We start from the raw sequence: 27,482 nt of genomic DNA, 5'->3' as shown, positions 1-27,482 counted from the left end.
AGCCTTGCTGTAACGGCACCCATCCCATAAAAGAATCAACAAGAAAAATTCAAAAAATGTTCATTTGTTTCTTTTCACAGCTGTTCCTGTTCAGCCTGCCAGTGGTGACACATGGGTGAAACCTCTGAACTCATTTACGGGATCAGAATCTACGTGCACTGAGGTACTTTCATAAGTTGCCACCTTCTCCTATCAGACTATCAAATTACCATTTTAAATTGCTGAGAGCACTGCACATTACCACAATATGTTTATGACTACCCAGGAGGTTTCTGCAAAGTTTTAGTTTGCATTTAATACCAGGTGATACAGTAAAATATCAGTCAGAGGTTGAATGTTCAAATCTAACAATGGCAGATAGAATTCACTAGATCCGGTCATTTTAAATATACAGGAAATAGTAGAAGGTGCCAACCACTCTGCCCTTGGAGTTGCTTTTATTATTCAAGATGATTCATAGCTAACCTACCTAGATCCCACTTTTTCTCAACTTTTTCCGGTATCACATGATTTTTGTTTTAGTGTTCAAAACCTGTTGACATTCATCTTGAATAGACATAGCAAGAGTAACGACAGGCTTCTGGGCTAGAAAAATTCCAAAGACTTATGACTCTCTGAGTAAAGAGATTTCCTCTCGTCTCTTTCTAAATGCCAACCAATGAGTGTTGCCACCAGAAGAATCACTGTAGAAGTTGCCAGGTGGCTGCAAACATTCAGTAAGCCTCTTCATTATCATGAGGGAACAAAACCAGCTACCCGTACTCAATTTGACTTGCACAAAAATCCAGCATTGTAAATATCTTCAGGAGAAATAAGTAAATAAATACAGTACTTGGCCACTAAGTGGGTCTGTGTAGAGCAGTCGAGTTTGTTTGTAAATATTTCTCAGCAAGGATTGTTTTTCAGGCATCTGTCAGATGTTGTGCATCAACCTCAGTGTGTCGCACCACCAGGTGATATAGTACAATGTTGCTGGTGCTTCTGTGCAGTCAGTGACTCAAGCTTTCCCCTGTTCACCTTCTCATAAAGAAAGCTCAGCTAATATAATAAAATATGCTAATATAGCGACCCATTTGAATACAACTAATTATCTAAGTAAATGAGATGTATGATTGCTGTTTGGTGCATGCCCAGGCATCCCAACCATTCGACTACTCCATATTGCAGAGTTTCAAGGCAAGTCAGCCTGACAGCGGGGTTGAACTGAGTGCTGATTCCCAAGGTTCATCTGCAACTTCATCTCAACGAAGCTCGCCTTATGGTGCACTCAAGCCGGAGGGAGGAGTAATGACTGAAATGAATGGAACCAGCACCGATACATCAGTTGATAAGTCAAGCGGGAAAACTGATGATCCCAAGGAACAACGGCAAAAACCAGCAAGACCAGAGAGCAAGGTAAGACAATGTCAAAATTATTGCTTAATGCTGGACTAATTCTTTTCTGGTTTCTGCTAGACATGCACTCTGGCCTTTGGATAGAGCACAGCAATGATCTGAAAGCAACTGAAAATGGCCTCCCTGTTGCCGACAAGCTAAATACATTTTTGTAGCCCATAGCATTGCATTGCAGAATGATCAGCTGTGTGTACAGTGGTGCAGAGAAAAAGACGTTAGCACCATTACAGGAGTACAGAAAGGGAAACAAAAGCAGGCTCGGGCTGTTGATGGAAGAGGGAAGCCCGCTGATAGTTCCTGTGAAATTTGACAGTCGGGCTGGGGAATTGAGGCAAGTTAGGAAATCATAATATGGGAGCCCCAGAGTGGCAGAGGATTGGATAACCGTTCTTCAAAATGTTTTTTCATTTGTTTTTTGGTGAAATTATTAGTGGGGGTGTTCAGAGAGGCTAATGCTGTTGCTCAGGATAGGTTGGTACAAAAATACAGTTGACAGGTTAATAGCATTTTTCAATGGATTATTTGCTGCTGTGTTCAGTTCGGTGATACTGGTACGTCCTGAAATAAATGACAAAGTGGTTTATGCACAAATGTATATCCTTTCTAACCAAATTGTTACATCTTAATTCCAGTTTGCCTTTGGGTGGAAGGCAGATTTGATTGTTCTGAAGTTGACATTTTTATGTAGTTAATTTCAACCCTATTGTGTTATTTTACTCAGATTTCAGAGCCAGCAACTGGACAGAATAAGGACCACAAGCCAGGACCAATAGGAAATGAACGGTCTCTGAAAAACAAGAAGGCAAAGGAGTGCCTGGAGCCAGAGGGAGCGGAGCGCAGTGATGGGGGCATCACATCAACCAATGTAGCTGACAGCAGACCAAACACCAAGTCAGGGCTGGATTTACATGTGGACGCTGTCATCCCAGTTCCTCCAATCGAGTTTGGAGTGAGCCCAAAGGTAATTTTCATTGGATAAACAAAATTGTAACTTGTAGAAATAATACTGGTATGTGTAGTATTTGCTTTAAATGACCAGACCAGCAAAGTCACAGAATAATGGTGTCATAATATTTAACAGACTTGTGTTAAAATCTCACCCATATTTAGCACTAGATGTTAATGGCAAAGTTTGAGAGCAAGAGGGGAAACCCACTGTATCATTTAAAATAGCAGATAGAGCACAGAAGGAGGGCATTTAGCCCAACCACTCTGTTCCTGCATTTACATACAGTGAGCCTCCTCCCATTCCAGCTATCTTGTAACAGCCTTTCAACATATCTTTCTATTCCTTTTTCTCACAATTACTTGTCTAGTTTCCATTTCAACGTATCTAGGCTGTTTGTCTCAATAACTTCTTGTGGCTCCACAGTGTAACTAATCTGAGCAAAGAAATTTCCCAGCTAAATTTGTTTGTAACTAACTTCTATCAATGCCTGAGATACCAAGGAGTAGAGCTGGATGAACACAGCAGGCCAAGCAGCATCAGAGGAGCAGGAAGGCTGACGTTTCGTGCCTAGACCCTTCTTCAGAAGTCTAGGCCCGAAACGTCAGCCTTTCTGCTCCTCAGATGCTGCTCGGCCTGCTGTGTTCATCCAGCTTTACGCCTTAGTATCTCAGATTCTCCAGCATCTGAAGTTCCTACTATTTCTGAAACAATTATATCAATGCTTCCTAGTTTTGGATTCTCAGTAGATGGAAACATTCACTTCATGCCAACCTTGTTAAACTCATTCTTAGGTTAAAAAAAGAGGAATATGGGTTACCAGTCCCAAGAAAAGGCACTGCTTTTTGATACAATCACCACGCCTTGCAACATACAGGTTTCACACACATATGGAAGCAACCTCCTTGGCATTAAGACTTTTACCATGCAGTGCTACTTTGATGCACGGTTGTGAATTGATACCTTTCAAAGTGAACTTCTGCCACAAAGTCATCCAGACAAGGCAGTTGTGTTCTTTGTGTTAAAGACCTTGAGGCCTATGCCATTTGTCACAACACAAATGCCGTTGACTGAGAGAATCCCTGGCTCCTCATTTCACAGTTCACAAGGTGTCAGTGGACAAAACAATTGATTCAATTAAATTAGGTCATCAGACAAAGATTAATTACTTACCCTTTTACCATACCTGCCATGCTAATTTCTTGCTTCTAACCCATATTGGTTGATGCATGTTTAAAGGCAACACTCCAATTTTGATTCTGTGCATGCATTTTATTCTACATTGCAGGGGCATTAGCAATAAGTGTACCCTAAACAAGAACACTACAGAAATTCAGGCTTGGCAGCATCTGTGGAGAGAGAGAAATAGAGTTAACATTTTGCATCTAATATGTCTTTTGAATATAATGACATTTGGGAATTTAGAAGTCAGCTACGAATCAACAGGCATTGCAAAGGTCTGCAGATTGTTTCCTAAATAAATGGTCCTCTGAGAAATGAAGAGTCACTGACATTTCCATGTTCGTCACTTCCATTGTTTGCACTTGAGACTCCTTTTTGTCTGTAACCTACCTAATTGAGATGATCTGCACGCATCCTAGTCCTTTCATTATCTCAAACTCCTCAGTCAGTCTGAAACTCAAAAATGAATAGCTGCAGCTTTTAAAACCAATCTGGGTAATAAGGTTGTTCTGAGATGGATGTAATTTTCGTGGCTGTCATTTCAGAAGTCTGGTTTACTCATTGTGTGAGGAAGGCAAAGTGGGCCATGGCTTTCTACGATTGTTTAACCAATCTCTGGTACAAGGCAGCATTGGTGTTTAGAAAACATGTTATTGCCTAGCAGTGCAGCCTTTAACTCTTGTTTGGTTTAGATGTGAACTAATATAAGATGATTATAAATACTAAGACCATTGTTTTTTTTTAACCTGACTTCAGTTCTATCAACTTGTGGCCTTGCTGATCGTTCTGCCCACTTGTGTATGCTACATTTGTCTATGTTAATGACATGTTTCAATTTCATTAATTTCTTGATTGCATCAACAGCTGCTTGAATTTTATAGCATGGTATTATCACCTAGAATCATTGAATAAGACAGCATGGGGACAGGCTGTTTGACCCATTATGTCTGAGCCAGCTGGAGGCCATTCTGTTAAGTTCTAGTCCCACACTCTATACATCTATTTCAACAATTTTTTCTTCTTAAGAATTATTCAGTTCCTTTTTGAAGGCTACTATTGTATCCAGTTCTCAACCACATCATGCAATACATTCCATAACCTCATCACTTCTGTTTTATAAACAAACTTCTATAACCCCTGATTTTGGTCACCTTAAATTTCTAGTCGTTAACCCTTCTATCATAGGCAATAGTTGCTTTTTACGTAGTCTATCCAAACCTTTCACGATTTTAAACTACATTCGAATGCCCTTTGATCCTTAAGTGTTCTAAGGGAAACCATTCCAGCTTCTGTAGTTGACTAGTTCCTCAGAATTTGAAGCCATTCTTATAGATATCTTCTGTACTCATTGCATATCCTTCACATTCTTCCCAAACATGTCATCCTGAATTGGGCCAAGTTATCTTTTGTTCTGTTCTAGTACCCCCTTTTAAGTTATGCTATTATTGTATTCTATCTCATATTCTTCACAAAAAAAGTTTCACTTTAAACCTTTCTCCTTTGAATTTCATCTGCCATATAGCCACCTATTTGACCAGTTTATATCCTCTTGAAGTCTATTACTAATGAACGGTAATAGATGGGCAAAAAATAAGCATGTTGTTTGACATTCCTTCAATGAAAGTTCAGATTATAGCATTGATTCCTATATTACAGGAAGTTTCCAAAGTAAAAGCAAACTGCTACAGAAACTCAGCATGTCTGGCAGCATCAGAGAAGAGAGAAATTTGAGTTGATCTTTTGAGTTGGATATGACACTTCTTCAGAACTGAGGGGGCTGAAGTGATGGTTTGTATGCCCGTTGACAAAAGGAGACCTCATGGGTTCTCAGCAGAGCAAACCTATTCTCTGCTATTAATACCAATCATTCACTGTTATTCTATATCTCTTCTCTACCATCAATACAATGCCCTTTGCCTTTTGTTCTGAGCAGCCTCACTGTCTTCTCTGTTTGCTCCTTTTCCCCTAATCAACAGCCTAAAAACATGTTTCAGCCCCCTTCAGTTCCAAAGAAGAGTGACGTTGGACTTGAAACATTTAACTTTGTTTCTCTTTCCACAGATGCCTGACCCACTGAATTTCTCTAGCACTCCTTTGTTTTATTTCAGACCTCCAGCATCTGTAGTATTTTGCTTTTATTTCATTAAAAATTTCTTACTTATCTTGCATGCACTTGTTAATAGGTCAGTTCTTGGTTCGTTTACATTTTGTTAACATAGCTATGTTATTGTTCAGTTAATCTTGTATTTTTCCATGAGTGTCTACGTCAGTGATAATTTACCAGCTGTGTTCAAGATGCATTGTGTAACGCTCCTATAGTTGCTCTTAATCTGTGGCTGTTATTAGCTGTGTGTTTGCATTGCGTTTGATTAACGGAGAAGTGTTTGTTGGTTGCTGTTTTAGGATTCTGATTTCAACTTGCCGCAGAATTCAGTGCCAAGTCCCGTTTCCAAGTCGATCACCAAATTGCAGGATGTTTTGGCTAACAATGTGAGTAGTATATTATCGTAGTTTAGGATTCAAGAAACCTGTTCATAGCAGAACACCTGATTTGCAATGTAAGTTGTATTAAAAGTTTGCAAAATTTAAAGACTAATCAATTTTAAACATGTGGACATGATGATTGTGCTAACAAAAATAGGCAGATAATTCATGAAGTTACAAAGGAATGGCAGGTCCAAAGGAGGAATATTAAATCAAAATTACAAGCCAATACACCATTCCTACATTACAGGCAGTGCATTACAAATAGATTTCATCACTTAAATGCTTAACTGGGAACTAAATGAGGTAAAGAATAGGGTGATGTCCCTGTCATTGTGGGCATAAATTTAATTGATTGCTCTGGGTGAGGTGACCAGTTCTGAAATTAGTTAGATTGCATAAAGGATTTTATGAAGTTTTAGTACAAATTTTGGGTCTCGTTGATATAGTTTCAAACTTTGCAGTATGCAAGGTTTTGTTGTATGGCTGGTACTGGTAGCCTCTGATCAATTTCAGTGCATGCTTGTCCATTGTTTCAATTTGAGTGGCTTGTGCATTTATGAGAGACCAGGAACAAATGTACCTAGTGTGGATCAACAACAAGTCACAGGGCAGTGAGCCTGAAAGGGATGCAGGATCTGAGAATAAACATCCTACTTAAAAGTCTACTCAAACATGCATGCCCAAGATCTTTGAGGCTTTTGCCTCCATCAGCATTTAATATCTCACTTGATATCGAGTGGTACATGCTCATGTCTGCAACAGTCTGTTTGAATGCCATTATCTTCAGTAGGAGCTAGCAGTAAGCAGTTTTCCTCACACCATTTATTGAGATCTTTGAGAATTTCATGAACGTTGCTGAACATATTCTAGAATCTACAGTCACTATGTCATCTATGTATTTCAGTATTTGAGGCCGGAAAAAGAGAGTACATTATTAAGGTTTTACCAGAAGTAGATGAAAGAATGTCATGTCAAGCTCATATATCACATAGCAGAGAATGAGGCTATTCAGCCCAGCATGTCTGTGCTTGCTCTGAAAGAGCTAGCAATCTAATACCACTTTCTAGTTCGTGCTGGTTCTCTAGGTTCTGGCACTTTTTAAAAGTTCATTCATGCGATGAGGGCGAGGCTGAATAGGCAAGCATTTACTGCCTAAGGGCCGTTAAGAGTTAACCACGTTTCTGTGGGCCTGGAGTCATATGTGGGCCAGACCAGATAAGAATGGCAGTTTCCTTCCCTAAAAGACATTACTGAACCAACAATCAACAATGGTCAGTGGCCATCATTAGTGTCTTAATTCCAGATTTTTAGTGAATTAAAATTCTACCATCTACCCTGGCAAGATTTGAACCCTAGAACATTACCTGGGTCCCTGGATTAACAGTCCAGCAACAATATAAGTAGGTTATTGCCTTCCCTTCATGTCCACGCCCAAGTAATATTTTAAAAGTAGTGAGACTTCTCCTACCGCCACCCTTTTAGTTAATGAACTCTCGACCCCACCAATCTCTGGAAGAAGAAATGCTTCTGTGCAAAAACCCTCCAATCCGTTTACTTCACTAATTATTTTAAATTGATGCCACTAGTTATTGATGGTGCCGCTAGGGGGAATGGACTTCCTACCCACTAGTTTGGTCCTCTCAATTATGTGCATTTCACTTATATCTCCGTTTGGCTCACTCTTTTCCAAAATAAGCCATGCCAGTCCATCCAGCCTTTGCCAACAGCTAAAACTTTCCATTCCTGAGTAACAAAATTGAAAATACTTAAGAAAGCATACTTCCTATTGTGCATAGACAACAATTATACATTATACATTCACTGTGGTCGTAATAGTGTTTTGCACATGCCTGGTGTTTGTTAAGCAACCCTTGAAATTTCTCTGAGCTGTTAAAAGATTGTTAATGTGCAAGCATGGACAAATCTATTATTTTAACAATTTCCTATAGCTGTTAGTACTTAAGGAACTAGGGAAATGGTGCAAAGATATTTTGCAAGTTTTTTTATTTAATGCCAGGCTCTTGTTTTCCAGGTTACTCTGAGCCAGTCAATCCCTATCCTACGAAGGGAGCATCTGCAGCAGAGTCCCAACCTCACTCCAGTGTCTCTTCCAAGCACTGACCTCACTTTGAAGGTAGGTTGATGTGTAAGGCTGATCACCGATCTTTATATGGATTAGATTAAATTCCCTACAGTGTGGAAACAGGCCCTTTTGCCCAACAAGTCCCCACTGCCTGTTGAAGCATCCCACCCAGACCCATCCCCTTATAACCTACACACCCCTGAACACTACAGGCAACTTAGCATGGCCAATACACCTAGTCTGCACATCTTTGGACTGTGGGAGGAAACCGGAGCACCCAGAGGAAACCCACGCAGACACGGGGAGAATGTGCAAACTCCACACAGTTGGCCAAGGTTAGAATCGAACCCAGGTTCCTAGCGCTGTGAGACTGCAGTGTTAACCACTGAGCCACCGTGCTGTCCAAACAGGTTACCTAACAGGTTAGAAGTTCATATGGTCATTCTTGCCTGTGCCAACTCTTTGATAGAGCTATTTGGTTGCAAATCCTGGAACTTTCTTCATAACAGATTCAAGTAGTTCACTTCACATGCCCTTTCAGAGTTCCTATGAAATCTGATTCTGCCTTCCTTTTAGGGTCTGTATTCAAGATCATTATTACAGTATAATAATTTGTCCCATTTCCCCTCTTATTTTATTGCCAATTTCTCAGGTTTAGAGGAAACCATTTCTCCTTACTTGCACTATCAAACCTCAAAATTTTGATTTCTGCTCTTAGGAGAAGAATCCTAGTTTCCTAGTTTCCCCAGTCTCTCCATATAACAGAAGTCTTTCCTTCCTGGTGATGTCCTGATAAATCACTGACATGCCATCTCCATAGTGTTGCTATTCTTCTCAAAGCGTGGTGCCTAGAATTGTACAAATAAACTTCAACAGAAACTTAACCAGAGATTTGGAAAGGTTTAATCTCTCTTTTAGTTTTGTTATTCTAAGCCCTATTAGCAAAGCCAAATGTTCCATATGTTTTCTTAACCTCCTTGTAAACTTGTTATGACACCTTCAAAGATTTGTGAGTGTATACTCCCAGGTCCTTCTGCTTGATTCTCATATTGCATCATTTAGATTATACTACCTGTACATGTTTTTTTTAACCCAAAATGCATCATTTCAGACTGGGATGCATTAAACTGCATCGGCTATGTGTCTGTATTAACCTTGGAGTGCCCAAACAACAGCTCTGACCTTAAGAGGCCTAAGAACCCTGACAGTTCAAGCCAGGCACCTTGGTTCTGTTTCCCTTTAATTTATTGATTTATCCTGACTGTGTTAGCTGGGCCCTAAAGTTTGGAACAGACTAATCTTGGTGCTTTTGTAAGAAAAGGTAATCGCCATTCAGATCTTTGAGGCTGTTCCATCATTCAGATGAATCATGACTGATTAGTTTCAAATTCCATTTACCTGCCTTTCTTCTGTAAGCCTTTAATTCTCTTTACCTAATGAAATTATCTGTTTTGACACTTCCAATTAATTTGCTTTCAATAGCTTTTTGAGGAAGAGTTCTAGATTTCCATTCCGCTTTATGTGAATAAGTGCTTTCTGACATTGCCTCTGAATGGTCTAGATCTAATTTAAAGATTACAGCCCATAAATCTTTCCAGAGGATTTTGAGACAAGTTACAGAAAGGAAGCATGTGAGTGCAAAGAGCAATTAGGAAGGCAGTTATCATGTTCTTTATTAAAAGTAGGTGGGGTTAGAGTGTTAGGCCTTGCTGCAATTGTGTAGGGAATTCATGAGACCAGGGGCAATCTGTGCAATTCTGCTCTCGTTACCCAATGTCTTAGAAGAAATGCAGTGATTATTGTCTTAGGTTGACTCCTAGAATGAGAGGACCACTCTTCAAAGAGAGATTGAGTAGGATGGATTTGTGTTCTTTGGATTTCAAAGAATGGAAAGTGAAGGTGACAGACTGTTTGTCCTGCCTGGAGATTCTGGAATTAGGGGTCATACCCTTAGGATAAGGAGCCAGCCTTTTCAGACTGAGATGAGTCCTGCAAGCCACACACCATCTTGACTAAGAACCGTATAGTCATTCCTTCACAGCCACTGAGTTAACATTCTGGAACTCCTTAATAGTATTGTGACTCTGATTAGACCAAATGGACTGCATCAGTACAGGAAGGCAACTCATCATCACCTTTCTCAATGAATGTGCAATAAATGCTAGTCCAGCCATCAACAGTTGCAATCTGTGAAAGAATAAAAGATCTTCTCCGAGGGCTGTAAATCTTTGGAATTCCCTACCCCAGAGAGCTATGAGTCATCAGTCGTTGCGTATATTCAAAACCAAAAGTTACGTATTTTTGGGCATCATAACAATTAAGGGATTACAGCGATAGGGGCAGAAAAGTAGACTTGATGTACATATTTTAGACATGATATTATTGAAAAACACAGCTGACTCAAGGGGTTTTATGGCCTATTGCTGTTCTTGATCCTTGTTTCTTAAATCGGAAGTTTCAGATTTTTTGGGTGTTTTTAGCACGGTCATAATTAATTTTGTGCTGAATTATTAAGGTGCTATGTTGAAGTCTGCCAGCTGTAAGGCTGACTTTCTAATACTATTATTTCCTATAATTGGCATCTGCTTCCCTCATATGAATGAATGTGTTTGTTGGATTGTAACTAAGCTCTTACTACAGGGTTCATTTGGATACTTTTTGGTTCCGCTTGGTGAGTGGAGTTAATTCTTTCGTACCTGGTAAGCTGATCAGCTGTCCATTCAATTGACAATGTTTGTATTTTTGAAGCTGTCGGAATGAGATTGATTGATACCTGATGATATGTATATCGATCAGTTGTGGTATTTGGAAGCAGTTGTACCTTTCAGTCAGTTCACTGAATTTTGTGCCATTTTCTTTATATGGTCAGATGGAGTCTGCCCGTAAGGCCTGGGAAAATTCTCCCAATGTTACTGAACAGAGCTCTCCTGGCAGCAATAGTACAAGTACGCAAACCCCGTGCAACACAGGACCTCCTAGTGGGGTAGGCTACAGCTCAATTGGGTGTTCTTCTGTGCCACCCATGCCCATGGTGTCAGTTGCACCTTCAGTGTCTTTACCAGGTATGTGATATCTTGATCTTCTGTACTAACTGGGATTACATTCCTTTTGACAGCTTTAGAAAGTGATCCCAATTAATAAATTGATCAATCGTTTGGGCAGGTTGTCATGATTATTCTATTGGAATGTGTTTATTCAGTTTATCATAGAATTAAACAGCAGAGTAGCCGCATGGATTCTCCAATTTAATGTTGCACATCTGTAGCTGATTCCTAATGGTTGATTTGAGTAAATCAGATTCATTGAAGAGTAGCAATAAAACAAATACTTTGTTGCCTTTTCAGAAAATTATGGAATGTACCTAAAGATCTGCTTCGTTGTAAGCATCATTATTCCCATTTTCTGACTACAGTGTAGATTTCCCAGATTCAACTTGCAAAGTCTGCATATTGGGCCTCAGATGAATGCATAGTTCAGTTTGCAAGAGAAAATGATCCAATACTTGCTGATGATGAAAATCCTTTACAAGCTGACCTGCTTTGTGTAAAGAAATCTCCTGTAGAGAATGAGAGCAGCACATTGTCTCTCACAAAGATAATTCCCTGTTTTTAATGAGAACCTCTGTTTTGATTTCCTTCATCCTGTGTAACCTAGACGCTATGAATAGAAAAAAAGTCCTTTTCTCTGTGGTTTTTCAGGGAGTCATATTTCTCCTTTGTATATGGATGGCCATGTGTTTGCCAGTCAGACCCGCCTCCTCCCTCAATCAATTCCGCAGCAGCAAGGCTTCCAAGCTGGACTGTCACAGGTAAGGGTTAAGCTTTCATTCACAGTACTTTCAACTTGAATTTTGAGAAACTTTGCAGTAACAGTGTAATGTGCCAGCACCTGCTACAGTAGTCTGAATGTGTGATTGTTCTGAAACACTGGCACTATTGAGATACAGCTGATCAGTGAGATACAGCGAGACACTGTACAAAATACATGTAACCAAATGTATTAAAACATGACCACTTAATGAATACTGCTGATGGGTTGGAAGGGGTGTAGTTATCCTGTTTAACATGGATATTTGTTATCACAGCTGCTGTTTCCTTTCTTTAGGCTGCTGCAACACATCAGATTCCAATTCCAATGCACACGTCCTTACAAGCCCAGGCACCCCTTGGATTGAGGAATGGACTTCCCGTCTCTCAGTCCCAGGAAATGTTCAGTTCAATGCAACCATTCAGGTACTATTCACATCATTTCAGCAAACTTGGGAATTGCTGTTTTATAAGTGACTCCTGCCTTATTGCATACTATTGCTTTTTTAATTAGATACTCAGTAAATTTCCACCAGTGATGTTCTAGTAGTAGAAGCATTTAAATTCCTTATGCATTTATTAAATTTTGGGCTGGAGTTCAAAATGTTTCTTCATTTTTTATTTAGCTTTCTTCCGTAATTAAGCATGCTTTAAAATTGCATTGTAGCTGATTGCATCACCCTGTGAAAATTGGGATATAAAGAAAATATTTATTCCATTTGAGTATTTGATTTAATGAACATTTTAGTCAGTTGTACTTTAGATTAAACTCAAATTGTTGTTCACAGATCCCAAGTGTACATGCACCCCAGCCTGTCTCAACCATCCACAATGGTCCTCTCAGGGGCTCCTCTGAAAACTCCATATACAGCGTTTCCTGCTGTTCCAGCTTCTGATATGGTAAAACCACAGCCAGGGTCTCATTACCAAGCAATCGGTGGAAATCAGCCCCTCATGTATGAAAGCCAACTGAACCAGCCTGGACTCACTACTTCACAGATCATGGACTCCCAGCTGATACAGGTTCAGGAAATTCTTACTGATGTAAAGTACACATAAATTATGTGCAGTTTTAGTCTCCATGCCTAAGGAAGAACTGTTCTTTTGATCAGCCTGCTTGGGCACGTTATAACATACCTTTGGGGCAAGTGGGACTTGGACTTGGACTTTCTGACCCAGAGATAGGAACACTACAACTGCATTACAAGACCTTTACTAAGAAAGGACATACTTACATTCAGGGGGATGTAATAAAAGTTCACTGGACTGATTCATGGGCTGAGAGAGCTCTTGAATGAGAACTTAAGTCTTTATAATTCTTTATTCAGTGTATGCACTCAGGATTGAAATGCATAGATTCTTGGTCACAAAGAGAGTTTTTTTTGATGAGGCGTGGGAAAATGAAGTTGACATTAAAGATCAGACCTACTCCTTCCATCAGTTTTGTCTTTGTGTGAGTTTTTGCAATTTTACTGTATCTTTTGGCTTTGGATTTGTGGCTAGTCTTTACTCGCACTTATAAAATTGTAGTGCGAGTCGAGTGGACATTGTAGTTAAATGGAATGAAAGAGTGGGCCATGCATGGAATATTTTTAGCAAAATTGTGGTGAGAAAAGCAGGATTGGCCAAGATTGAGAGAGACCACAGCACCGAGAAGTTAATCTTGATAAAGCAGAAGAAGCAGTGGGTGGAAAAAAATGTAAAAACAAATTGATAAAGTGAAATGTAGTCATGTAATTTCTGATATTTTTAGATTGATTCCCAGATAGCACAGTTACATCTTGTTCCTGCAGTAATTAGATTCTGACTGTAAATAAACCAAGTTAGCTTTGTTGTTTAAACACTAAGAGATTATAGTTAATTTAACCCTTTGAATCTATACCACGTTCATTGACATCATGGCTGACCTGCATCTTAAACTCCATTCAACTGCTTGGCTCCATATCCTTTGAGACGAGACCCTTCTCCAGTAAAAGATCCATTACTCTCAAGTTTTAAAATGGTAGTTTAACTAACATCAGCATTTAATGGGAAAGTGTTAACCTATCTACAAACTTTTGTGTGAAGAACTGTTTCCTCTCTTTCATGAATGGCCTGGCTCTGATTTCAAGTTCATGTTCATGTATTGCCAAACCAGTGGTGAATGTTTATCCCCATCTATCCCATGATTTCCTTTAAATCCTAAAAATCTCAGTTAGATCACCCTTTAACTTTCTGCATTCCAGAGAAGACAAACCGAGTTTGCGATACCTTTACACAGAATCTAATCCTTGTACTCTAACAATAGTCACTGCTTTTATACCTTTGAGAGTTATCTAAATATTTTCTTCATAGTTGAAAATTAATCATTGCTGAAAATGCTTTGTATGACTATGAAATGAGTGCTGGATGGTGAGATTTGAGCAGATGACAGTTTGCTGCTTCCCTTTACACTTAAATGATAGTACTGGAATATTTTCACAGTGCACCACCTAGTCATGTAGCTGTTGAATATGATGTATGTATTGTGCAGTTGACAATAGTACGGTTTGATTCACTTATTAAACTATCTTCATTATATCTCCTACTTGTGCAGGTGACCATGTCTATGCCCGGATCCCAGCTGACTCTGCCTAGGTTTGGCTCAGGCCAGCAGCAACTGATTGCGTTAACTCAATCCATTCAGCTTCCCCAAGCACAGAGCTTGAGTGTTGGTGGGACCAGAAGGCTCTTGCCCCCAGGATCCCAGCCTCCTATTCTACCCACTGGCAGAGAGGTCAGATCAATTGGCTTAATTTTGAGACAGATAAAAAGATCTATTAAATATATAGAAATGACAACACTGAAACCCACCCAGTCCCTGTTGATGTTATCTTCCCCATAAATGGCCATTTAAACCCAGTGTTCCTGCCTGTTATCATACCCCTTTAATTTCCTTTTCAACCATCAATGAAATTTAACTACTAACCATGATCCAAATTTATTGTCTGCAGGAATTGAATTAAAGAGTTGGTGGGTGGTGTTTGTTGCACCCAGCTTTGAAAGGGTTAAGTTCAGTTAGCATTCTGTCATTTGAGGGAAAGACACAGTGAATTTTGAGAGATGTAGTTTTGTCAGGGACAGTTTTGAAAAGGGCAGATTGTGTTGCGTGAATGTGATATGAACATTACAGTAGTGACTATATTTCAGAGAAAAATACATCATTGGCTGTAAAGTGCTTTGGGTGTCCAGTGATTGTAAATAAATGTAGAATTAAATTTAAAAGCTATTGTGTGAAAATTTACTGAGTATGTTGCCAATGAGAATGTGAGAGATCTGGTATATTTAGTCGAACAAAAATGTTGACAGACTAATAAGACTTGTGAAGTTTCAGGCCTATGGTATCAAAGGTTGAGTAGTGACATGGATCCGTACAATAGCGTTGATTGTACATTGATTGTTTGCAGGTAATGGGCATTAACTGGAGGTTTACTTGCACACCTAAAAATAGACAGAAACTAAAACTGTTGTTGTTGGGTTAGGAGATGAATGTTTGTAATGTGTAACTCTAAATAAATATAAACCTGTGTTAAAAATTGACTCCAACGTTATTCACTCACATAATTTTCTGGACGTGATTGCATTGGAGGAATGTTGCCTGGGATGGAGCACTTCAGCTATGAAAAGAGGCTAGATAAGCTCTGGTTGATTCTTGGGAGTAAAGAAGATTAAGTTGGAACCTGATAGAGGTGTATAAGGTGCATGGGCAGGATGAATAGAAAGCAGCCGTTCCCCTTAGTCTAAGGATAAATAGAAAAGGGACACAATTTTAAAGTGAAAGATAGGAAGTTTAGAGGTGTTTTGAGGAGAAGGTTTTTCATCCAGAGTGTGGTGGGGATTTGGAATGTGCTGCCTGGGAGGGTAGTATTGATGGGAAACTTTACAGCCTTTAAGAAGTGTGTGAATGAGTGCTAGAAATGCCATAACATCCAAGGCACTGAGCCTAACGTGGGAAAAGGCTGATCTTTGGGAAGCTATTCTCACTCCTGTATTCAAGATATGAGATAACATAGTCTGTAGAAGGTCCAAGGAACTTTCTTGTTCTCTGTCACTGGGAAGATCATATCCCAAATCCTCAATAGGCTCCTTCTCCCAAATCCTTCCTGAATGAAGAAAAATCCTCCCTGAAAGCCAGCATGGAACTGTAGACATGATTTTCACTGCTGGGCAACTCCACAAGAAAGGCCAGGAACAGTATCAACTAGCCTACACAGCCTTCAGTGACCTGACCAAGGCTTTTGGCTCAGAACTCAGCAATTATGATGGCCGGATCTTCAAAGGCTGGCTGACCAGAGAAATTTATCATTTTCCTCTGACTCTTCCATGACAAGATGTTAGCAGTGGTCCTCACTGACAGTGATAGGATAGAAACCTTTGAGGTCAAGTTGGGATCACACAGCGATGTGACATTGTTTCCACCTTTTCTCCCTGTTCATCACCACTATTCTTCTTCTTGCCAAGAAGAAGCTCACCAATAATGTGGACATTGTGTACAGAGTGCACTTAGCTTCACTCTTGGAACTTCAATACGTGGCTGACAATATTGTCATTGCTGTGTTGGAAGAGAATCTTCAAGCCTTGCTTAATTCCTTCATGGAAGTATGCTGAATAATTGTTCTCAGCCTGAACCTTAAGAAGATGCATACTTTGCCAAGCTACCTCTGGTCAAGTTTCAGTCAATCCTTTCATTAAGATTAACAGAGAAATCCTCCCAGATGTGAAACATTTCTCCTACCAGGGAAACCACCTCTCATCTAAGAGTGATATCAATGCACAGATTCAACATTACATCTAATTGCAAGTGGTGCCTTTAGGACACCTCAGGATGAGAGTCTTCGACAACCTTGACATCTGTGCTGATACCAAGATTGTTGCTTATAGGCAGTCATCCTTCTGACTCTTCTAGAAGGTTCCAAAGCTTGGACCTGCGAATAGATGCCACCTCAAGACCCTTGAGGAAATATCATCAATGCTGTTTGAGATGGATTCTCCACAAAGCTGGAAGGACAGACTTACTAATATCCTTGAAGCATCCTTCAAGCATCATTGAAGCAGCAACAGTGCCAGCATCAAGGCAATGATCGTCCGAAACCAACTCATTTAGACCCACTGTGTTCTTAGGATGCCCGGATTCCGACAACTAAAGCAATCATCTTTGCTACGCTTGAGGAAGGCTCTCAGACAAGAGAAGGGCAAAGGAAGTGTTTCAAAGACTCCCCGAAGGTTTCCCTCAAGAAATGTAACATAGATGTCAATGCATGGGAGGCCCTCATTCAAACGAGACAGATTTGGAGGAATTTCCTCTTTGCAGGGGCGCAGTTCTTTGATAAGACCCCTCACGTATGGAAATTAAAATTGGAGAAGGCAGTGCTAACTATCTCAAGGCCAAGGACCAATTCTGCTTCCCTGAAATTCTTACCAGTATGCGGTCAGAAATATGGCTCTCGGATCATGACCCACCCGTGACCATTGTCACAGAATTTCCTGGGTGGACTGTCGCACTCATTAGCAAGTAATTGCCGCCATCAATGAGTGCAGGAAAGAGGGGTTAGTATAGGTAGCAGTGTATTTTTGTCAGTACAGACCAAAGAGTCTCTTCTGTTCTGTATGATTCTATAAATAGAACAGATAGGTAGCTGAAGCAGCAATTATAATTAAGTTTTCCCTGCAACACCTGTGTTTGGAGCCCTCTAATCTTATGTGTGTCTGCCGCTGGTTATGTCAGCATGCGTTGCTCATCCCTAATTGCCCTTAAATTCAATGTTTTGCTGGGCTGTATCATCTTACTGTGGATTCCATGTCACACATAGGCCAGACTGAACAGAAATGACAGATTCCTGTCTTTGAAGGCATTAGTGAACCAGATGAGTTTTTACCGTGTTGTTATAGTTGCCATTGCTGAAACTAGCTTTCCTTTCCAGATTTTATAAATTGACTTTAAATAACACCAGCTGTCATGGGTCAATTTGAACATGTCCTTAGACTATCAGCCTGTAGCTCTGAAATACTAGGCCAATGACATTTTCGCTGCATCCCAACATCTTCCTCAAAGTTTATTTTATGTCATCACTGGATTTTAAATTGACTAAAATAAAAATTCCCATTTGTATAGTAATGTTTCAGGGTACATTAAATGCTAGAAGCATAAAAGATGAATTAAAAAGACATAAACGGAGACTTTATAAAAAAGATATACAAGAGTTTAAGGAATAGAAGTAGGCCACTCAGACCCTCAAACCTGCTTTGCCATCTGCTGCAGTTTCCTGTTTGGTCTCAGATCTTTGGATTCAAGAGATATAATCAGTCTCAGCCTTAAATATACTCATTGATTGTGCATACATAACTGTCTGGGGTAGAGAAGTTCAAAGGCTCACAACCTCTGAATGAGAAATTTCTCCTAGCCTCAGTCTAAAAAAGTAATTTCTCTCCTGGGACTGTGCCCCTCCTAAATTCTCAGCATCTACCCTGGCGTGCTTAATCAAAATTTCATTGTTTTAATGGATAACCTCACATTCTTCTGAACATCAGTGTCAAGACCTATTTCTGCTCAATTTCTCCTCATAGGACAATTTTTTCACCTCAGTAGTAATATTCTGAAACTTCTTGCACCCCTTCTAAAGCAAGTATATCCTTCCTTAGGCACAGAGTGACCAAATTTGTACATACCAGTCCAGGTACAATCTCCTGTGGAATTGCAAAGTTTCCTTGTTCTTCAACCCTTCTACAAATAATGTTATTACAGTGTAGAATGTATTGCATTGATTGTGTGTTAATGATTTGTCTTTAACCCTGGAAGAAGTTTGCAAATGTTAGCAAAGTAAAAATATTGTTAATTGTACAGAAGACCAAATGTAGTGGGCAGGAGGGTGATAGAGTGAATGTGAGCTGATGCATTTTAATTTTTAAGAAGTAACAATAGTTCTGTTATGCTCAGAATGGAAATAGGGTTGGTGCTGTTTGAGAACAGGGGGACTTTGAGGTATATGTTCAGAGGACACTAAGAGCAACACTTCCGGTTAGCTAAATGAGAAAAGCTAATTGACTTAGCGGCTTTATCACAAAAATTGCAGGATGCTGTATAAAACAGGGAATCGGAGACTGTTACAAAACTGTAAGATGTCAGTCGTACTATGTTTTGTAATGCTTTTCTGAAGAACCTTGGAACTTTGGATTGTGTTGAAGGCATAGTAGAAGAATGCAGATTAAGTTTCACGCTATAGGCTGATGAGTAAGTCTTTGGAATCAACCTACCCAGATTCAGTGAAGCACAGCCTGTTATGAGAAAGTGAAAATTGGAACAAAAACAGAGCAGTTGTGGCTTTTATCATTGGAGTAATGCAGATTGAAAGCGCTTTGGTGCAAAACATTCAAAAGTAGTGTCAACAGAAAGATTGCATCCTGCCAGTGGTGGAGCGGATCCAAAACAGAGATATCATAGCTGCAAAACTAAATGCAAGAGATTTAAAACCAGGACACAATCTACTCCATTACATTGAGGGTTGTGAGACTGTGCAATTCACATTCAGAGTTAAATAGGGCATCAAAAAAATAGGTGTGTATTGATTGGATGCTAGAGAAAAGCGGAATGAAGAAATCACAGAACAGGATTGCTTGAAGTGATTAGGACCTGCTTACTGACATGGTATGCAAATACCACACTGATTAGTTGTGCTGAATAGCCTGTTGTAGTATTTTCTTTCTCTATAATCATATTTGCAGTAAAGTTTTCCATTATATTTGAGGAGATTAAAATTAATTCTTAAAAATTATTAAAGGTTAGAAGCCAAAAAGTAGAATGCAGTCTTGGTGGACTAAATGGTGACCTTTTTACGATTTTAAATGACCAGAGTTACTGAGTAGTACATTAACGTAAGTGTGTAGCCATGAATAAAAGTTAGTGCCGTTTTAAAGTGTCATGAACTTGTTTCTTTTGTTTAGATTCCCCAAATGGATCTTAAAGCATTTCAATTTGCAGACAACAAACAAGTTTCTTCTGGGATGTCTGGAGGTCCTGTCCCAAACCTTTTCAGGTACAGACCTTCCTAATGTTATTGAGAAGGGGACTTACTTAAATGCATTTAAAGATTTCTTCTTTAAAAGAGCATTGTGATTTTAATAGATTTTGTCAGGATCTATTACTTAAGATGACCAGTGTTTTGCATGCAGTCAACCCAAGACAACTTAATGGCTTTATACAGAATTAAAGTAAATTTAAGACCTTTGGGACGAGAAAAGAGAAATGCACTTGATCCTTGCTGAAGATAATCAGTGATGAATCTTCTTTGCATGAAGAATAATATTTATTTGTTCAAGTTCTTGGTCTGGAAAATATTCCAAATATGGGCATCCATAGGTAGAAATACTGTAGACAGTCTCTGTGAGCTTAGCATCATGAAGGGAAAAGTACAATTGACCATTTGACAAAATCGAAAGTAGTGTAACCTTACCAAGTGAAGAACAAATGTCTATAATCCAATGTTGGCAAATTTGGAATTCATTAAACACTGCTTTTGTGCAGAATCTGCGTTGAGAGTAATACAGGTGGTAAAGGCTTAGAGCTGTCATCCACACATGAAATCAGCTCTATTTTGTTACAATTCCTGTTGATATTGTGTTTTGTTTTAGACCCAGTTGCACAAGTCCAAATGGGAAAACATCTGGAGCTGGACCAGCTGCCAACTCAATGGGCTTGAATATACCAGGAGCCATCCAGGGACACTATGCCCAACAGGTCTGTAATTGCACCCCGAGAAGGTAGTTTGAATTGAACGCAAAAATACAAAATTTGAGCATCAAATTTAAGAGGATTCTGAATAACATTGTTGAGCTGGAACAGAGGTTTAGGCCAGTTAGCTCCTAGATCATGACTGATCTTCTGCCTTACCTTTATTTTCCCCACATTATCCCCATATGCCATGATGTAGTTAATATCTAGAAATCCATCAACCTCTGTCTTTGAGCGTACTGAATGACTGAACTTCTACAACCCATCTGAGGTTAAATTGAATGGTAGAGCATTTTCAGGATTACCCTATTACCCTATGTGACACCATTAAGTGTCTATTCTGGGCTGTCAAATTAGGCATTTGTAGACCTGTTAGAGGAACATGTTGAAAAAATGGGTAATTTTAATTATACAAAAATAAACTGCTGTAAAAGTAATGGACATGGCAAAGTTTCAAGCGCTGATAGAGCTGATTACTTGATTTTATGGTTCATCAAAGATGGAGGCAGTGCTGGATGTAGTTCTTGGAAGTGAATCTAATTGATAAAGATAGGAAAGCAACAATGAAGAATTAGTTCAAGCATATGAATTGAAAGGATGGTGACTTTGGCACAGAAGTTGGATCCCTAACTGAGTCAAAGGGTCTGGGTTTACGTCCCACTTGCCTCAAAGGTGTGTCATATCATGTTCAAAAAAGTTGATTAAATTAACTTGAAAATTGAAGAGGATAGAGAATAGTAAGTAGTAAAGATATCAATGGAAAAGCAATTAGACTCTCGTAGCATCTGTAAAGAAAAAGAGAATTAATTTTCCGGGTCCAGTGACTTGTGTCCACAGATGCTGCCAGACCTGTTGAGTTTATTCAGCAATTTCTGTTTTAGTTTCTGATTTCCAGCAACTGCAGTTTTTTTAGTATTAGACTGTGATTGGTGGACTACCACAATTTAACGCCCTTCACCATCAGTCTACCTGCCCGGTCTGTGTTTCTTCAGCTAATATTGACAGTTAGGAGCTCCTGCCACACCTCCATGCCCACCGTGGTCTAATCTATCAGCACCTTCTTTCGTTATATAAATTACTCTTCCCCGTCTGAGTTTGAGTTTTTGCACGCCAAACCTGAAGAGTGTTAGACAAAACAAAAACTAATGTTAATGTTCTCTGTTACCGAGCAATTATTTATTGGCAAGGTCAAAGTGAAGCTGACCCAGATAATTGGGATGGGGCTTGGGAATAGTTTCAAATGAGAAAACATCAAGGTGTTCCAACAACTTTGGAGTTCTTTGAATGGAGGCATCAAAATTTATATGGGAAGGACGTCAAAATCTTGGAGAGTGTGCAGATTGAATTTGCTGGAGTATTGTCAGGGATGATGGACTCACAATTGCATAGTGAGGCTGTTGAAACTGGGAACGTAGAAGATTTATGGAAGTTCTGGTGAGGCGGTTAAAATAATGCAGGGTTTGGAAAGAGTATATCAGGAGAAAGACCAGTAACCAGAGGACATAAATTGAAAATGATTGACAAAAGAGCCAAGTGACAATAGGAATTGTTGTTTTGTTTACAGTTCCTATGACGGAGCATGTACTTCCTTAAAGTGCATTGGAAGCAGATCCCAATATTAACACTTCTCAATGGGAAATGCATAAATATTTGAGGGGTGGGGAGTGGGAAATATTAGGTTCTTGGATGAAGTGAATAACATTTCTTTCTGAGTTCCAGCATTGGTAAAAGAGAGCTGAATGGTATTCTTGATTGTGCCCATACAGATGAACTGTTAATTTCCATCAGTAAAATTTGTATCAGTGATTGACGTAATTTATTTGTGAACAGCAGACACAATTTAATTTCTAGAAATATAGAACGGAGTCTTATAAACTTTAAATTGCTGAAAAGCCTGTACTTTTCTTTTCCCTACCACCATCCCCTTCACTTTACTCAGATGCCACCGCCACCCCAGGGCAACATGATCATGCACATGAGGCCACCCAATGTTGGAACCTATCCGACTCCTATTCAACGCCCTGTGATACAGATGAACAAGGGCCCCATTGCACCTCCCATTGCAGTACGTCCAACTCGAATGCACAGCTCCAGTCGAGAGAATCCAGCAGCCACAATTCGAACTTGCAACTCTGAAAGGGGAGGAGAAGAGGATCTCAAGGTGAGCGAATGTAAATACTGCAGAGACACCAGGTCCCTTTGCTTCTTTCCTAACTCGCCTCCAATTTCTCAGTGGACATGTTTGCGCACCACAGCTGCTGCATCAGAGTGTGTGACCTGAATGCTGCTGTATGTAGAACCAATGGATGTGATTAATGATAACTCTGAAACTAGTTTCTTTCTGATGTACGGATGTTAAGCTTAAACCTCAATTTACGAAGCGACCTGAGTTGAAATTAGAATGAGGTACACAATGCATTTGGCACCAGGGAGGGGCGGAATAACATATTCCTTTATGTTGTCAATAGAGATGTACACTCGGAAACAGATCCTTCAGTTCAACTCGTCCGTGCTGACTAAGTTTCCCAAACTGAACTAGTCCCACTTTCCTGCACTCAGCCCATATTCCTCTAAACCTTCCCTATTCATGTACCTGTCTAAATGACTTTAAAATGTTGTAACCCCACTTGCATCTACCACTCCCTCTGGCAGTTCATTCCACATATGCAGTGGAGCATATAAAGCAGTGACCATATATATCAGCAAGGCGGCTTAACCCGAGACTCTACAACTGTAGTGTCTCCCACCCGCCCTCCTCCTCTAACCTAGTTAATAAGGTAAGGTTCATTCTAAACTTTCTCTATTGAACATAAGTTTGTTATTATTACTTGAAGTAAGCTTTCTGCTTTAGTATTGAGTGGGTGTTCAGATAAGTCGGGTATGGATGCTAGGGCAGTTGCTTGCTCCTCCTGCAAAATGTGGCAGTTGGGAGATGTGGCACACGTCTCCGCTGGCTACATCTGCGGGAAGTGCACCCAGCTACAGCTCCTTGAAAACCGTGTTAGGGAAATGGAGCTGGAGCTGGATGAACTACGGATCATTCGGGAGGCAGAGGGGGTAATTGAGAGGAGTTATCGGGAGTTGGTCACTCCTAAGGCTCAGGACGAGGATAGATGGGTTACAGTTAGGGGGAGGAAAGGGGACAGACAGACAGTGCAGAGATCCCCTGTGGGCATTCCCCTCAGCAATAAGTATACCGTTTTGGATACTGCTGGGGGGGTTGACCTACCAGAGGAAAGCCATAGTAGTCAGTTCTCTGGCACTGAGCCTGACACTGTGGCAAAGAAGGGAAGGGGGCAGAATAGAAAAGTACTCGTGGTAGGGGACTCGATAGTTAGGGGAATCGACAGGAGATTTTGTGGGCAAGATCGGGATTCCCGGAAGGTATGTTGCCTCCCTGGTGCCAGGGTCCGGGACGTCTCCGATCGGGTGTATAAAGTTCTGAAAGGGGAGGGTGAACAGCCAGAAATCGTGTTACATATTGGCACAAATGATATAGCCAGAAATAGGTTTGAGGATATAAAAAGTGATTTCAGGGAGTTAGGATGGAAGCTGCAGAGCAGGACGAACAGAGTAGTGTTCTCTGGTTTACTACCGGTGCCACGAGATAGCGAGGTGAGGAACAGGGAGCGGGCGCAGCTGAACACGTGGCTACGCAGCTGGTGTAGGAGGGAGGGTTTCAGATATGTTGATAATTGGGATGCCTTCTGGGGAAGGTGGGACCTGTACAAGAAGGACGGGTTGCATCTGAACTGGAAGGGGACCAATGTCCTGGGTGGAAGGTTTGCTCGAGTAGTTCGAGAGGGTTTAAACTAGTATGGCAGGGGGGTGGGAACCTGAGCTGTATACCAGAGGTGAGCGTTGATGCAGGTGAGGCAGTAGCAAGAGGTAGACCAGCTAGTGGGAAGGATTTTCCTGGGAAGGAACCAAGGGATCGGTTAAAGTGTGTTTGCTTTAATGCAAGGAGTATCAGGAATAAAAGTGATGAACTTAGAGCATGGATCAGTACCTGGTGCTATGATGTTGTGGCCATAACAGAGACATGGGTTTCTCATGGGCTGGAATGGTTGCTGGATATTCCAGGGTTTAGAACATTTAAAAAGAATAGGGAGGGGGGAAAAAGAGGAGGGGGTGTAGCACTACTAATCAGAGAGGGTATCACAGCTACAGAAGCTTCCATTGTCGAGGAAGATCTGCCTACTGAGTCAGTATGGGTGGAAATTAGGAGCAGCAAGGGAGTAGTCACCTCGTTAGGGGTTTACTACAGGCCCCCCAATAGCAGCAGGGAGATTGTAGAAAGCATAGGTCGACAGATTTTGGAAAAGTGTGGACGCAGTAGGGTTGTTGTAATGGGTGACTTTAACTTTCCTAATATTGATTGGAACCTCCTTCGAGCAGAAGATTTGAATGGAGCTGTTTTTGTAAGGTGTGTTCAGGAGGGTTTCCTAACGCAGTACGTTGACAGGCCGACGAGGGGAGAGGCCATTCTAGACTTGGTGCTCGGAAACAAGCCGGGGCAGGTATCAGATCTTGTGGTGGGAGAGCATTTTGGTGATAGTGACCATAACACTCTCTCATTCTACATAGCTATGGAGAAGGAGAGGATTAGGCAGAATGGGAGGATATTTAATTGGGGAAGAGGAAACTATGATGCGATTAGACACGAGTTAGGAAGCATGGACTGGGAGCAGTTGTTCCATGGTAAGGGAACTATAGACATGTGGAGATTGTTTAAGGAACAGTTGTTGGGAGTGATGAGTAAATATGTCCCTCTGAGACAGGCAAGACGGGGTAAGATAAAGGAACCTTGGATGACGAGAGCGGTGGAGCTTCTAGTGAAAAGGAAGAAGGTAGCTTACATAAGGTGGAGGAAGCTAGGGTCAAGTTCAGCTAGAGAGGATTACATGCAGGCAAGGAAGGAGCTCAAAAATGGTCTGAGGAGAGCCAGGAGGGGGCACGAGAAAGGCTTGGCAGAAGGAATCCGGGAAAACACAAAGGCATTTTACACTTACGTGAGGAATAAGAGAATGGTCAAAGAAAGAGTAGGGCCGATCAGGGATAGCATAGGGAACTTGTGTGTGGAGCCTGAGGAGGTAGGGGAAGCCCTAAATGAGTTTTTTGCTTCTGTCTTTACGAAAGAAACGACCTGTGTAGTGAATGAAACCTTTGAAGAGCAGGTGTGCATGCTGGAATGGATAGAGATAGAGGAAGCTGATGTACTGAAAATTTTGTCAAACATTAAGATTGACAAGTCGCCAGGCCCGGATCAGATTTGTCCTCGGCTGCTTTGGGAAGCGAGAAATGCAATTGCTTCGCCACTTGCGAAGATCTTTGCATCCTCGCTCTCCACTGGAGTCGTACCTGAGGACTGGAGAGAGGCAAATGTAATTCCTCTCTTCAAGAAAGGAAATAGGGAAATCCCCGGCAATTATAGACCGGTAAGTCTCACGTCTGTCGTCTGCAAGGTGTTAGAAAGGATTCTGAGGGATAAGATTTATGACCATCTGGAAGAGCATGGCTTGATCAAATACAGTCAACACGGCTTTGTGAGGGGTAGGTCATGCCTTACAAACCTTATCGAGTTTTTTGAGGATGTGACTAGTAAGGTTGATGAGGGTCAAGCTGTGGATGTGGTGTATATGGACTTCAGTAAGGCATTTGATAAGGTTCCCCATGGAAGGCTCATTCAGAAGGTCAGGAGGAATGGGATACAGGGGAACTTAGCTGCTTGGATACAGAATTGGCTGGCCAACAGAAGACAGCGAGTGGCAGTAGAAGGAAAATATTCTGCCTGGAAGTCAGTGGTGAGTGGGGTTCCACAGGGCTCTGTCCTTGGGCCTCTACTGTTTGTAATTTTTATTAATGACTTGGACGAGGGAATTGAAGGATGGGTCAGCAAGTTTGCAGACGACACAAAGGTCGGAGGTGTCGTTGACAGTGTAGAGGGCTGTTGTAGGCTGCAGCGGGACATTGACAGGATGCAGAGATGGGCTGAGAGGTGGCAGATGGAGTTCAACCTGGATAAATGCGAGGTGATGCATTTTGGAAGGTCGAATTTGAAAGCTGAGTACAGGATTAAGGATAGGATTCTTGGCAGCGTGGAGGAACAGAGGGATCTTGGTGTGCAGATACATAGATCCCTTAAAATGGCCACCCAAGTGGACAGGGTTGTTAAGAAAGCATATGGTGTTTTGGCTTTCATTAACAGGGGGATTGAGTTTAAGAGTCGTGAGATCTTGTTGCAGCCCTATAAAACTTTGGTTAGACCGCACTTGGAATACTGCATCCAGTTCTGGTCGCCCTATTATAGGAAAGATGTGGATGCTTTGGAGAGGGTTCAGAGGAGGTTTACCAGGATGCTGCCTGGACTGGAGGGCTTATCTTATGAAGAGAGGTTGACTGAGCTCGGTCTCTTTTCATTGGAGAAAAGGAGGAGGAGAGGGGACCTAATTGAGGTATACAAGATAATGAGAGGCATAGATAGAGTCGATAGCCAGAGACTATTTCCCAGGGCAGAAATGGCTAGCACGAGGGGTCATAGTTTTAAGCTGGTTGGTGGAAAGTATAGAGGGGATGTCAGAGGCAGGTTCTTTACGCAGAGAGTTGTGAGAGCATGGAATGCGTTGCCAGCAGCAGTTGTGGAAGCAAGGTCATTGGGGTCATTTAAGAGACTGCTGGACATGCATATGGTCACAGAAATTTGAGGGTGCATCCATGAGGATCAATGGTCGGCACAACATTGTGGGCTGAAGGGCCTGTTCTGTGCTGTACTGTTCTATGTTCTATGTTCTATGTTCTATATGAACCACCCACTTTGTGAAAATCTTTCCCCTCAGCATC

The 27,482-nt window shown here is 40.9% G+C and overlaps 1 protein-coding gene across 5 annotated transcripts in view; it reads left to right on the top strand.

Annotated features, from left to right (window-relative positions):
- The window catches only part of prrc2b (proline-rich coiled-coil 2B), a 73,088-nt gene that overhangs the window by 37,404 nt on the left and 8,202 nt on the right, over nt 1-27,482 (top strand). For 2 of the 5 annotated variants that reach the window (XM_059638386.1, XM_048558642.2), the window contains exons 21-33: nt 81-163; nt 1,168-1,395; nt 2,117-2,356; nt 5,927-6,013; nt 8,043-8,144; nt 10,963-11,155; nt 11,792-11,901; nt 12,198-12,325; nt 12,688-12,922; nt 14,475-14,654; nt 19,856-19,947; nt 20,543-20,648; nt 22,582-22,803. In XM_059638386.1, coding sequence (XP_059494369.1) covers nt 81-163; nt 1,168-1,395; nt 2,117-2,356; nt 5,927-6,013; nt 8,043-8,144; nt 10,963-11,155; nt 11,792-11,901; nt 12,198-12,325; nt 12,688-12,922; nt 14,475-14,654; nt 19,856-19,947; nt 20,543-20,648; nt 22,582-22,803 — 2,006 coding nt within the window. Of the gene's footprint in view, nt 1-80; nt 164-1,134; nt 1,396-2,116; nt 2,357-5,926; nt 6,014-8,042; nt 8,145-10,962; nt 11,156-11,791; nt 11,902-12,197; nt 12,326-12,687; nt 12,923-14,474; nt 14,655-19,855; nt 19,948-20,542; nt 20,649-22,581; nt 22,804-27,482 lie in introns of all 5 variants that reach the window. The other 3 variants (XM_048558641.2, XM_048558640.2, XM_048558643.2) reach the window with 2 other exon arrangements.

The sequence above is a fragment of the Stegostoma tigrinum genome, chromosome 29 (genome assembly GCF_030684315.1).
Source record: "Stegostoma tigrinum isolate sSteTig4 chromosome 29, sSteTig4.hap1, whole genome shotgun sequence".
Lineage (NCBI taxonomy): Eukaryota > Metazoa > Chordata > Chondrichthyes > Orectolobiformes > Stegostomatidae > Stegostoma > Stegostoma tigrinum.
Note: the sequence above shows the minus strand (reverse complement) of the source record. Positions and strands in the feature narration are given on the sequence as shown.